Here is a 13,566-nt window from a genome sequence, read left to right as displayed (position 1 = left end):
TACTGGGTTGAAAACTGGTAGTTGTTACTGTATATGCCAAAACATCAAGTGGCTCTGACTTTAGCAATCTGTCATCACTCCAGTTCTACTAGGAAGGAATGCTGGCCTACCACATTTTTACACATTTCAATTGTGTAAACAGAAACTAGCAACAACCTAAGGCATGTCAGGTGAGAGTTCTGCAGAAAGAATTCCACATAAAATCTCTTTTATCCCCTTCCCTACTGTCCTCTTCACTTCAGATTCCTTTCTTGCTGTATATTACAGAAAGAACGCCATAGGAAGGACAGTTATTAGGCTCCTCTCCTTTTTCTGAGCTAGAAGAAGGGATTACATACCTAAGGCTAACAATATTTATTCTCACAGAAAGATCAACTGAAGCCTTCTTTGTTTGCATTCTATGAGGCAAATGTTCATGGTTTTAAGATTCAACTTCCTGATAAAGTAAACGAATCCTGTTTAAGGGAGAGAAGAATTGCAAGAGAGAAGGGCTAATTTGGAAAGTTTTCTATAAAGCACACAGCCAGAACTAAAGAGAAATGATTACTACACATGACACTTACCAACAGAACATGAGCAGAGTCAGCAAGTAGCAGAATCAGGTCAATCAACAGGGAGCTTTATTCAAGTAAATATGACTACTGTAGGTCACTTATTAAGCCAGCTAAGGAGAGCAGCGACTGGTGAAAAGCTGGGGTTACGAACTGAAGTGAGAGTAAGCATATTGAGTGAACTACAAAACTTAAAACCATCATGGCCTATTATGGTTTCGCCACAACTCTATCTGTAGTTTTACAGAGACCTTTTTAGAATGATCACAGAATAGTCAACTGCCTCTCTTGGCTTTGCGATGTTTGGATACAAATCTTACGAAAACCAAACTTGTTTTCTAGGAGCTTCACTATTATTCCTTTGGTCTTTTCCATCACAATAAAAATTGACAGACTATTTTTCTGCAGTGGTAAAAATTAAATTACAAATATTTAATTTTTATAATATTTAATTTTTATAATATTATTATAAAGCTATGTGGGCAAGATTACGGGAAGTGATTGATTTTTTCTCATGATATTAGTGGTGGGATGAGTTGGATGGCCAAGGGAAGCCTGAAGAGGATTTTATATGGGAAGTGATGATAAGCTAAATTTTAAAGGATGAGTATTGCAGGCAGTAAAGTAAAAGAAAGGCATTCTGCAGAGGAAACAGTATGGGAGAATAAATGGAGATTTATTTATCTAACACAGCAAGTGTTAAAAGTGGAGAATGGATTTGAGAGGGCTATCATTGAGGATAGGGAGTGTAGTTAGTAAACTAGTAGCATAATCCAGGCAAAAAAAAGATGACAGCCTAAACTAGAGTAGGGCAAAGTGACCAGACTCCAGAGATATTTAAGAGGTCAAAAGACGTGTCCAACTGAAGTTGCAAGATGAGAAGATAGAGAAAGGAGAGAAAGAGGAGGGAGAGGAGGGGGATAAGAGAAAGCGAGACACAGAAAAAGAGACAGAGATAGAAAGAAGGAAGATTCCTTTACTAGATAACTAGATGTCTGGTGGTACTATTCACTGAATTAAGGACATAAAAAGAGGAGGATCAGATTTGGACAGGATGCTGATACGATGGTCTGGGACATGCTGAGTTTGAGGTGCCTGTGATGATGTCCAATAGCTATTTCGATATGTATGTCTGATGCTACACAGTGTAGGCCAAGTAAGGATTTAGTTGTCATTGTATTATATGCAAAAAATTCTATGGGCTTTGCCAAACCAAAGTAAAAAAGGAGTTTAGGATAGTACATAATTTATTCAATGTATTTCTAGGGCTTTGTCTCATATACGTTTAGCCTGGCTTAATCTTAGGTATCTGTGTTTCTGCTCATACCTTTAAAAAGTGAATATTGATGTTATAGTATTCTTATTCATACCATGTCCTATCTCTCTCAAGCCTCAAATGAATTTATCTTGACTTATATGATGTATAGTTTTCTGGATGACAGCTATTTCACTATATCTGTTTTTATACTGATTAAATATTCTTATTTTGCATATGTGATGTCCACGGAGGCAGACTGTGTCTTGGAAGCCCCATATTACATTCATAGCTCCCAGTCCATGGCAGATACTAAAATATATGCTGAATGACCAGAGATTTAATTATGTGTAACACATAAAATGTGTCATATATAATGATGCCTAATAATTATTCACTGATGATACTGAGCAAGACACTTGACTTTTGTGATTCTCAGTTTCTTCAAGAGGAAAAAAGAACAAAGGCTGATGAGAAGGATTACAAAAGGTCTTTCAATTGTCCATAGCCAAATGGAAACAAAATTTTCATTACCCACTCCATTTTTTTTTTTTCCAACAGGATAATCATGAGTGCACCACAACTGTAGGAATATTTGTGAACATAAAAGTGTTTTTAAAAGCTTGATTATTCAACCATAAAAAGGAATGGAGTACTGACATATTCTACAACATGCGTGAACCTTGAAAACATTATGTAAAGTGAAAGAAGCCAGACACAAAAGGCTATATACTGTAGGATTCCATTTATACGAAATATACAGAATAGGTAAATCAATAGAGATAGAAAGCAGAGTAGTCGTTGTCAGAGGTTGGGAGGAGGAGGGTGTCTATTTAATGGACATGGAACTTCCTTTTCAGGGTGATAGTATATTCTGGAACTAGGCAGCGTGTGATGGTGGTACAGTATTGCCAATATACAATAGTAAATGTCTCTGAATTGTACAATTTAAAATGGTTAAAATGGTAAATTTTATGTTATGTGCATTTTAGCACAATTAAAAAGAAAAGCTTGACAATAATTCTGACCATCAGTTTACTAGAGTGAAATGATAGTGTCCACAATGCCCATATAGAAAAGCAAACATTTAAAAACATCACCTAAGGCTATGACAGGATAATCTAACTCTAAATAAACCATGGTTTCCCCTGTATGAATCTAATTTGTGCTTGGAAAAGCATGGCAGGGGACAACTGTGGGTCTTTCATGACTTTGGAATGTCTAAGCAATAAAGTTATTGTGACTGTCTGACACTAAAGGGCTTTTTAAAATAGATCTATCAACATATGATAAAATGACTCCTAAAGCCTAAGAAACAGGATGGAATAAGACAGAAAGGAAAATGTGGATCACACTAGCTTGTGAAACATCCACGATTGAAGACTTTATCAGGACTATTTATGGAATGAAGAAGGAAAAATAGATTCCATAATGAGCTAGGAAAAGTTTTCCTCTGATGAAGGATCTCTGAAGAATGTATGACTATCCAGAAAAATGGGGGCAGGATTTTTCTTTTCCTAGCCAGGCAAAGAGATTCTTTTCTTCTTCCAATAGAACAGTTAGCTGTTTGTTTGCCAATAGATATGCTGATGTAGCTACTGACTGTAGTTGGTAGAGGTCAAAAGAAGATGGTGTTAGAACCTGATTTTCCTGAGAATGTGTGAAGTTATGCACAGAAAAGGTTAAAGAGGTTGAAGAAGCTCCTCAAATTATGCTGGAAGCAGTGGATTGGCTTCTCATCCCAAAGAAAAGTTAATTTCAAGTAAATCTACTTGGGTTCCTTGGATTAGGAAACACTGTAGATACAAATGTTATGTAAATTGGAGACAGAACATATATAACCTTCTAAAAAATGTTCCTCTGAAAAAAGAAAAAAATATAAGATGGCCATCCCAAAAGTTTCACAAACATTTAGAACTACCTTCAACATTTGCTTCAAAGAGAGTTTTATGAAGTGAAAGTTGATTTTTCATATTTCAGGCTTGAGAAAATCAATTTATTGATGATAATTATCTACCTGCCAGCTCCTCCATTCAATTTGGCTACCTAAGTCTTTATTTCAGACATGATCACAGAAATTTTACACGAGAAAGGGGTATACTGGATAAAATAACCCATCGATTCATTATTAAAAATGAATTGTGTTTTATAATACATATTATACACTATTATGTTCAGGGCTCAAAACGATATTGTACAAGAAAGGAAGAAATCATATTCAAATTGAGGAGTTAAGATAAAATAATTAGCAAAAACTATAGTAGTAGAAGATTATAAAATACTTGTATTGAATGACATCTATCAATAAGAAATACTATAGGACTACAGAAGAGGGAAAGATTGCTGTTAGAGTAGATAGGGGAAAAGGGAGTCTGAACTAGATTATAAAGGATAGACAGGATTCATGTAAGTAAAGATTACATAATTTTGTGAGCAGGTAGAGAATGCTGTGAGCGAAAGAATAAGACAGGAACTACAGGGAGAAAGTTAGCAAATGATCATTTTGTTTAGCATATGACATTATAAACAGAAAGGCAGGAGATACAGGGCAGGAGTACAGAACACCATCAACACAAATGTGCTAATAAATAATGATGCTGAATAAATTCTATACATGGTCTAATATAATTTGAGCTGATAAAGCTGGTCTCTTAAAATGCTTCTAAGAATGGAAGAGCATAAGAACTGACATAAGAATATAATGGCATTTATCTATCCATTTGACGACTCTTTAATGAATTTCTACTATATACCGGGAACTTTGTGTTCTAGAAATTGGGGATATAATGATGAAAAAGACAAGAGTCTTATTCTCACGGATCTTACATTTTGTTGGGGGAATAATGACAATAAACAAAAAATGTATAAAAAGGTAGTAAGATAATACAGATAGCATTAAATGTCATAAAGCAAATAAAGTAATGAGATATAAAGTGACGGACAGAAAGGGCAGTTAGAGAAGGCCTCTCAGCAAGTAACATTTCAGCTGAGAGCTGAACGATGAGCAAAAGCAGCGGTGGAAGGAGATGAAGGTAATTTTAGGAAGAAGGAACAGAAAATACAAAGAGCTTCTTCTAGGATCAAAAACATAAGATATTACTCATTATCTCAGTGTTGCTTATTTTCATTTGCAGCTGAGCAGAACCACAGAGAACCCTATTAAAATTTAGAAGCAAGGTGTGAAATTTACAGTAATTACCTTATAGCCCTCTGCTCCAGGCTCTCCTCTCTCTCCTTGTTCCCCCATTGGACCCTACAGAGACCACAGGCCAAAACAATCAATGGATCTAAGCATTTGTGAATGCAGATGATACAGTTAATGTGGAATATTTTTTCCCTAAAAATATGAAACAAAATGTACAGCAATTTGTTTAGTTCCACTAAATAATTTCAAGGGAGAAATTACTGGAGATTACCCCTCCCCTCCACCCCGGTAATCATGTTTGTTTTCTACATCTGCGACTCTATTTCCATTTTGTAAATAACTTCGTTTGTACCATTTTTTTCTTTTAGATTCCACGTATAAGCGATATATGATATTTGTCTTTCTCTGTCTGAATTACCTCACTCAGTATGACAATCTCTAGGTCCATTCATGTTGTTGCAAATGGTATTATTTCATTCATTTTATGGGTGAGTTAATATTCCATTGTATATTTCTGCACTATTTCCATATTTTTGTCTCTCAGAGGTTTAGAGACTAGAATACATTTGATAAAGAATTTTAAAAATATCATTCTATCTCTTAGTGATTTATTTCCTAAATTTACACAAGTTTGGGGGTAACGTGGAATTCTTTTTTTTCAATTGAAGTATACTCGATATACAATATTATATAAGTTTCAGGTGTACAACATAGTGATTCACAATTTTTTTTTTAATGGTATGAACGGCCTTTATTGTTTGCAACAGGAAGTGGAAGAGGAGGGGATACGACAGCTCCAGCTCCTAGGGTAGCTCCACAGACTCTGTCGTCGTCCTTGGAAAGTGTGATTCTTAATTTTTAAAGGTTATATTCCATTTATAGTCATTAAAAATATTGGTTATATTCCTTGTGTTGTACAACATATCCTTGTAGCTTATTTATTTTATACATAGGAATTTGTACCTCTTTAAATACCCTAAACCTATCTTGCCTCTCTCCCCTCCTCCCTCTCCACTGGTAACCACTAGTTTGTTCTCTATATCTGTCAGTCTGCTTCTTTTTTGTTAAATTCACAATTTCGTTTCACTTTTAGATTCTACAAATAAGTGATGTCATACAATATTTGTATTTATGTCTGATTTATTTCACTTAGCACAATAATCTCCACATACTACAAATATACACACATATACATACACACACATACTACATCTTCTTTATCCATTCCTCTGTTGATGGACTCTTGGGTTGCTTTCATATCTTGGTAATTGTAAACACTGCTGCTATGGACATTGGGGTGCATGTATCTTTTCTGATTAGAGTTCTTTTTTTTTTTTCCTGGATATATTATACCAAGGAATGGAATTTCTGGCTCATATGGTAGTTCTACTTTTAGTTTTTTGAGAAACATCCATAATATTTTGCACAGTGGTTGCACCAAGTAATGTTCCCACCAACAGTGTACAAGATTCCCTTTTCTCCACCGTCTCACCAACACCTGTAATTTGTGGTCTTTTTGATGACAGTCATTCTGACAGGTATGAGGTGATATCTCACTGTGGTTTTAATTTGCATTTCCCTGATGATTAGTGGTGTTGAGCATCTTTTCATGTGTCTGTTGCCCATCTGCATGCCTTCTTTGGAAAAATATCTAATCAGGTCTTCTGCCCATTTTTTAATCAGGTTGTTTTTTTGCTGTTGAGCTGTATGAAATGTTTATATATGTTGGATATTAGCCCCTTATTGGTCACATCATCATATTTTCTTTATTCAGTAGGTGTCTTTTCATTTTGTTGATAGTTTCTGATAAAGAATTTTATATATTCTTATTAGATGAGTTTACCTCTGTATGAGATGGCTTGATTTAATCAGAAAAACTCTAGAATCTTTCCAATTTCTAAAACAAAATATACCTTTCAACCACTTCCAAAGAGCCAGATCAAAATATCAGGAGTGACTATATATTCTGATTCTTCTGTTTTAGGATTCTTTTATCCTATATGATATCATGTGAAATACAGAAAATTTAACCAATTATATTTATTTCTGTGAACTGGGCATTTTTGTTTTACCCATTTAACTTACATATAGCCTTTAAGATTGTTTTAATCAAATGTAAACAGAGAGACAGTTATTTAGAAAATCAAAGATACAATAGCTACTTTAAAAAAATCATGGTTACAACTAGTCCTTAAAATGCTTAATTAGAAGACTATAGATTGATAATCTTTAAAGAATATTGGCTCTAATAAACAGTTAGATGAGTTTTGAAATCATTGGGTAACTGTATAAAAACTACTATAAAAAAGGATACAGATCAGATTTTTTAAAATCCATTAGAAATAAATCTGAATTTAATGTATAAAGAAGTATGTATCCTAAATGTCTAGAGTATATGATTTTTTGATAATCTCTGTAAAAAGTTGTTATCATGAATTTAATGCTGAAAGTTAGATTTGGAAAGTTACTATTTTAAACTTCTATCTTATGCTAAGAATCTTGATCTGAATATAAACAGTTTTTATATTTAGATTATGTGACTGTAAATACTGTTCTCGTATAAAACCATGTTATAAAACTAAATAAAACTCCTTCAAAAGATGTAACTGGTGTTGTGAATCTATTGTAGTAACTGTATTTTATCTTAAAACATCAAAAAAATATGAGAAAAAAACCTACTGGTTCACCTCGAGGCCCAGGTGGTCCTAGGACTGTGTTATCTTCTCCTGGATAACCCTATGATGAACATGATTTACAAACAAAACTAAATTAATAAAATAAATTTTGAAATATGAAGCCTATTATTTCCTAATATGTTATAAAATATGCAATCTGGTTTTATCTTTTTTAAATGGAAAATTTTTATCTACAAAACTTAGCATATGATAGTTTATACAGTTGTAATTCATATATGGTACTCTTTGGAAGTATCAATCTGCTTTAATTACATAAAAAGCAGCTTACTAATTTTCTCAAAGTGTCAATTTTCCAATGATACTACAAATCAAGAGGAGTACTGTTGCAGTTATTCTTAATTCATAAAAAATTTTACTATAAATGTACTATAGTTAGACATTTAATCCAGTCTCACAATCGCTTTCAATAAGTAGTTAATATTAGTTTTACAAACTTTTACAGATTGCAAAGTACTGTAACATATAGCATTTCACCTCAATCTTGAAAGAAACTATCAAAGACTTTTTAATAATTTATTTAAATTTTTGCTCCTTGATATTTATTTTTCTTCTAGAATTTGCAATACTTCCCAAGTTGAAAGTGCTTTTTATATTCTTTGAAAATGTTTCCATGCATATTTTCAGAAAGAACACATGAATTCAATGTTTAATTTTATGATAAAAAAGGTCAATATATACATACACACCTTTTCTCCTTTAGGTCCTGGCAACCCAGAAAGTCCTAGTTGACCTTCATGGCCCTAACAGAAGGACAAGTAAGTAGACAGTCTCCGTATCATTTGTATGTGCTCTACCTAATACCATCGTGGCCACGCATTAGATATTGCACTATTCTGAAAGAAGAACAGGATTCACTCTATAGGGGCCTGAGACCTAACTATATTAGAAAGGTTTAACAGGAAATTTCATCTGAATTTGTATATTTGGGATGACATCTTCATGTAATGTTTTTATGCAAATATATACTTCTTATTTCCAATTAGAAATGCTTACCCTATATCCTGGAATTCCTGGTTCTCCAGCAGGTCCCATCAATCCTAAATGTCCCTAAAAAACAAAGTAAAATTAGAAAGAAAACAGACAATTGTTTAAATCATTAACCTTGTATTCCTATTATTTAAAATTTAGATATTTAAGGTAAGATATTTTACCTAGTCTGAAATGGGAAAACAAAAAATAAATCTCCAACTTTCATCTTATGTTACTTCTGAACCACAGAAATTCCACAAAAAAAATGTTTCTTTGGTTTACTTCTGGTATGAGCATCCTTAATCATATGAAGAGAAATATTTTCAGTTGCCAGAATGCTGTAGGCTCCCAGCAAATTCTTGGAAATGTAGTTTGTATCTGTCAAAGTTTGTGGTAAATGTGCATCACTAAATATTAGAGAGTAAATTCTGATAGTTTTTAGTATTGTCATAATAGGATCAAGAACTCTGTATTCATTGATACTTTCAGATGCTTTGATGAACACGGTTTCAGCTCTAGTCAAAGTTGTTAAAACAGAATTGGTTGACAACTTATGTGTAATATTCACCCTATTAATTAGTCTTATTATCAATATTACACAGATGAGAAAATATATAAGTTAAAGGCAAATCAGTAAATATTCCTAAACTACTGAAAAGATAATTCAGGCAACTGAAAAAAGCAAAAATAATACTCTTAAAAATGTCCTATTTTTCATATTATCAAAGTTTCCACATCAACTCTCCTATTTGAGTCTCAAAATAAGTAGAAGATACAGAAATTAAGGCACAGAATAAGTATATGACTAGCCAAATACCACACTAACCAGAAGTTCTAATCAATGTAATAAGTAGGGATAATAAATATGAGGAAGTAATTATTTACCTAAAGAACTCTGAGAATCATCAAAATTCACTCAAATGAATATAAAGTTTTAAAAAAAGACTTCTTACACAGCACAATGAGCAGATGTAACAGAAAAAGGATTACCTTAAAAACAACAAAATCTATAAGAAACTAACAATGAACCTAAGACAGAGTTAAAGGAAATAACAAAACTTTATTGAAGAATATAGAAGATATAAGTAAATAAAAAGACATATGATGTTTCTGTAGTGAATAATTCAGTATTAAAGGAACTTTCTGAGTTGATTCTAAAGTTCACATGAAAGAGGAAAGAAATCATAGTAAGAACCAAACTTTTCAGAAAAAATAAATTATGAAGTATTTGCCCTAATAGATCTCAAAAGATAATGTAATAATATAACAATTTAAATGGTGTGGTACTGACTTCGGAACACACTAAAAAATCGAGAAAAGAAAATAGAGAAAATGAAAACAGACAATTATTTAAGAGTAGCTTACAGTAAGGGTAGCATTTCAGAAAAATGGGAAATAGATTGTTTATTAAATAGTATTGAGACAACTGGCTAAAAATTTGTAAAAAGAAAAAGTAGTCCTTTACAACTTACATCATAGCAAAAAATAAACTCCATATGCCTTAAAAGGATTAAGAGTAAAAATAAAGTTATAAAAATATTAGAAGAAGGATATGGAAGAATATTTTTATATACTTTATGTAGGGAAGTCATTTCTAATGAACAAATAAAACCTAGAATGTAAACAAAAAGACTGACAAATTTGACTGTAATAATTAAAACCTCTGTCCAGCAAAATATACTGTAAGCAATATTAAAAGATAAATGAGAGAAAGGGAAATTTATTTGCAATATATTAGCAACATATTTAACAAAAATATATTATCTAATCCATGTAAGGTGTTATTGCACTTAAGAAAAAGACAACATCCTAAATAGAAAAACATATAAAGTGCACATGAACAGGTAATTTCCAGAGGAAAAAATACAAATTACTTAGTTGCAATCAGGTAAATGTTAAAAAAGAAAATGAGATACACTTTTCCATTTATCAGACTGGCAAATATCAAAAGGATTAATAAGAGGTATTCCTGGTGGGAATGTAAATTTGATGAAACCTCTTGGGAAGGTAGTTGGAAACATGTGTCGAAATTTTAAAAGTGACTATTCTTTTTCGAGAAAATCCAAAGTAGGAGCCTACTTTGAAGACAGTACTCTTTGGATCAACTCATTCTCAAGTTTATTAAAAATTAATTACATTATTTCCACATAATAAAGGTCACATATTACAAGCCCACAGCTAACATATTCAATGGGGAAAGCTGAAAGCATTTCCTCTAAGATCAGGAACAAGACAAGGATGTCCACCCTCACCACTTTTATTCAACATAGTATTGGAAATCCTAGCCACAGGAATCAGACAAGACAAAACAACAACAACAACAACAAAAACACCAAAAAACAAACAAACAAACAAACAAAAAAACAAAGAAGCAAAAGGAATCCAAATTGGAAGGAAAAAGTTAAACTGTCATTGTTTACAGATGACATGATACTATGCAAAGAAAATCCTAAAGATGCCACCAAAAAAACTACTAGAGCTCATCAATGAATTTGGTAAAGCTGCAAAATACAAAGTTAATATACAGAAATCTGTTGGATTTTTGTACACTAACAACAAACTATCAGAAAGAGAAATTAAGAAAAACATCCCATTTATCACTGCATCAAAAAGAATAAAATACCTAGGAATAAATCTAACTAAGGACCTGTACTCAGAAAACTATAAGACACTGATAAAAGAAATTGAAGACAACACAAACAGATGGGAAAATATACTGTGTTCATGGACTGAAAGAATTAATATTGTTAAAATGATCATACTACCTAAGGCAATCTACAGATTCAATGCAATGCCTATCAAAATACCAAAGGTATTTTTCACAGAACTAGAACACATAATTTTAAAATTTGTATGGAAACACAAAAGACCCCAAGTAGCTAAAATTGATTTGCTTCTTTTTTCCCCTCAAGGAATTTCAAGATTGCTTGAGAAAGAAGGACCAAGCTGGAGGTATCACACACCCTGATTTCAAACAGTACTATACAAAGCTACAGTAATCAAAACAGCATGGTATAGGCACAAAAACAGATGCATAGATCAATGGAACAAAATAGAGAGCCCAGACGTGAACCCATACTTCTACAGGAAATTAATCTAGATCAAGGAGTCAAGAATATACAAGGGGAATACACTGCCTCTTCAATAAATGGTGCTGAGAAAACTGGACAGCTACATACAAAAGAATCAAACTGGACTATTCTCGCACCATGCACAAAAATACATTCATTAAAGACTTAAATCTAAGACCTGAAACCATAAACTTCTACAAGAAAACATATGCAGTACACTCTTTAACATTGGTCTTAGTAATTTCTTTTGGATATGTCTCCTCAGGAAAAATAAACAAATAGACAATATCAAATAAAAAAGCTTTTGTGCAGCCAAGGAAACTATCAATAAAACAAAAAGGCCACCAACTGAATGGTAGAAGTAGCAAAGAAGAAATCTGATAAGGGGTTAATACCCAAAATATACAAAGAACTCATACAACTCAACATCAAAGAAACAAACAACCCAATTTAAAAATGGGCAGAGAGGATCTAAGTAGACATTTTTCCAAAGGAGACATACAGATCACTTACAGGCACATGAAAAGATGCTCAACATCGCTAATCATCAGGGAAACGCAAATCAAAAACACAATGAGATACCATCTCACACCTGTTAGGATGGCTATTGTCAAAAAGACAACAAATAACAAGTGTTGGTGAGGATGCGGAGAAGAGGGAACTCTTGTTCCCTATTGGTGGGAATATAAATTGGTGCAGCCACTACTGAACAGTATGGAGGCTTCTCAGAAAATTAAAAATAGAACTACCATATGATCCAGCAATTCTACTCCCAAGTATTTATCCAAAGAAAATGAAAACACTAATTAGAAAAGATATAAGCACCTCTGTGTTCACTGCAGCATTGTTTACAATAGCCAAGATATGGAAGCAACCTAAGTGCCCATCAATAAATGAACGAATAAATAAGATGTGGTAAAAATACACAATGGAATACTATTCAGCCATAAAAAGGAATAAGATCTTGACATTTGTGACAACATGGATGGACCTAGAGGTTATTATGCTAAGTGAAATAAGTTAGAGTAAAACAAATACAGTATGATATAATTTATACGTGGAATCTAAAAACAAAGCAAATGACAAACAGAAAATAAAAACAGAGTTACAGATACAGAGAACAAGCAGGTGGTTGCCAGAAGGCAGGGTGATGGCAAGAGGAAAGATATAGGTAAGGGAGACTATTTTCCAGTTGCAAATTAAATGAGTCATGGTTGTGAAATGTACAGTGTGGAGAATATAGTTAATAAATGTGTGAAATGTTTGTATGTGCGATATTGTAACTAGACATCATAACTAGACTTATTCTGATGATTCTTTTGAAATGTATAGGAATATTGAGACACTATGTTGTGTAAAAGGAACTAACCTAGTGCTGTAAGTCAATTATACTTCAAAAATAAACAAACAAACTCATAGAAAAAGAGATCAGATTTGTGCTTACCAGAAGTGGAGGGTAGGGGATGGGAAATTGGATGAAGACAGTCAAAAGGTACAAACTTCTAGTTCTAAGATAAATAAGTGCTCAGGATATATGTACAACATGATAAACATAATTATCATTACTGTATATTATATATGAAACAAGAGAGTAAAGTCTAAGAGTTCTTATCACAAAGAAAAATATTTATTTTTTTTTCTATTTATATCTATATGAGATGATGGATATTCACTAAACCTATTGTGACAATCACTTCATGATGTATGGAAATTAAAACATTATGCTGTACACTTTAAACTTATACATGTATGTCAATTATATCTCCATAAAACTGGGAAAATACTTAAAAATCAATTACATTATATAATGGTTTTGAACACATAAGCCAAAGACAGAAAAATATTAGTAATTTAAATAAAAGGAAGTAAGAATGACCTG

The 13,566-nt window shown here is 32.6% G+C and overlaps 1 protein-coding gene across 1 annotated transcript in view; it reads right to left on the bottom strand.

Annotated features, from left to right (window-relative positions):
* The window catches only part of COL24A1 (collagen type XXIV alpha 1 chain), a 346,898-nt gene that overhangs the window by 77,115 nt on the left and 256,217 nt on the right, over positions 1–13,566 (bottom strand). Inside the window, exons 41-44 of the mRNA XM_057714246.1 lie at positions 8,641–8,694; positions 8,334–8,387; positions 7,631–7,687; positions 5,006–5,059 (exon numbers count right to left, since the gene is read on the bottom strand). Coding sequence (XP_057570229.1) covers positions 5,006–5,059; positions 7,631–7,687; positions 8,334–8,387; positions 8,641–8,694 — 219 coding nt within the window. The remainder of the gene's footprint in view (positions 1–5,005; positions 5,060–7,630; positions 7,688–8,333; positions 8,388–8,640; positions 8,695–13,566) is intronic.

Source organism: Hippopotamus amphibius, chromosome 1, assembly GCF_030028045.1.
Source record: "Hippopotamus amphibius kiboko isolate mHipAmp2 chromosome 1, mHipAmp2.hap2, whole genome shotgun sequence".
NCBI classification, from domain to species: domain Eukaryota; kingdom Metazoa; phylum Chordata; class Mammalia; order Artiodactyla; family Hippopotamidae; genus Hippopotamus; species Hippopotamus amphibius.
This window is presented reverse-complemented; position numbering and strand designations above follow the sequence as displayed.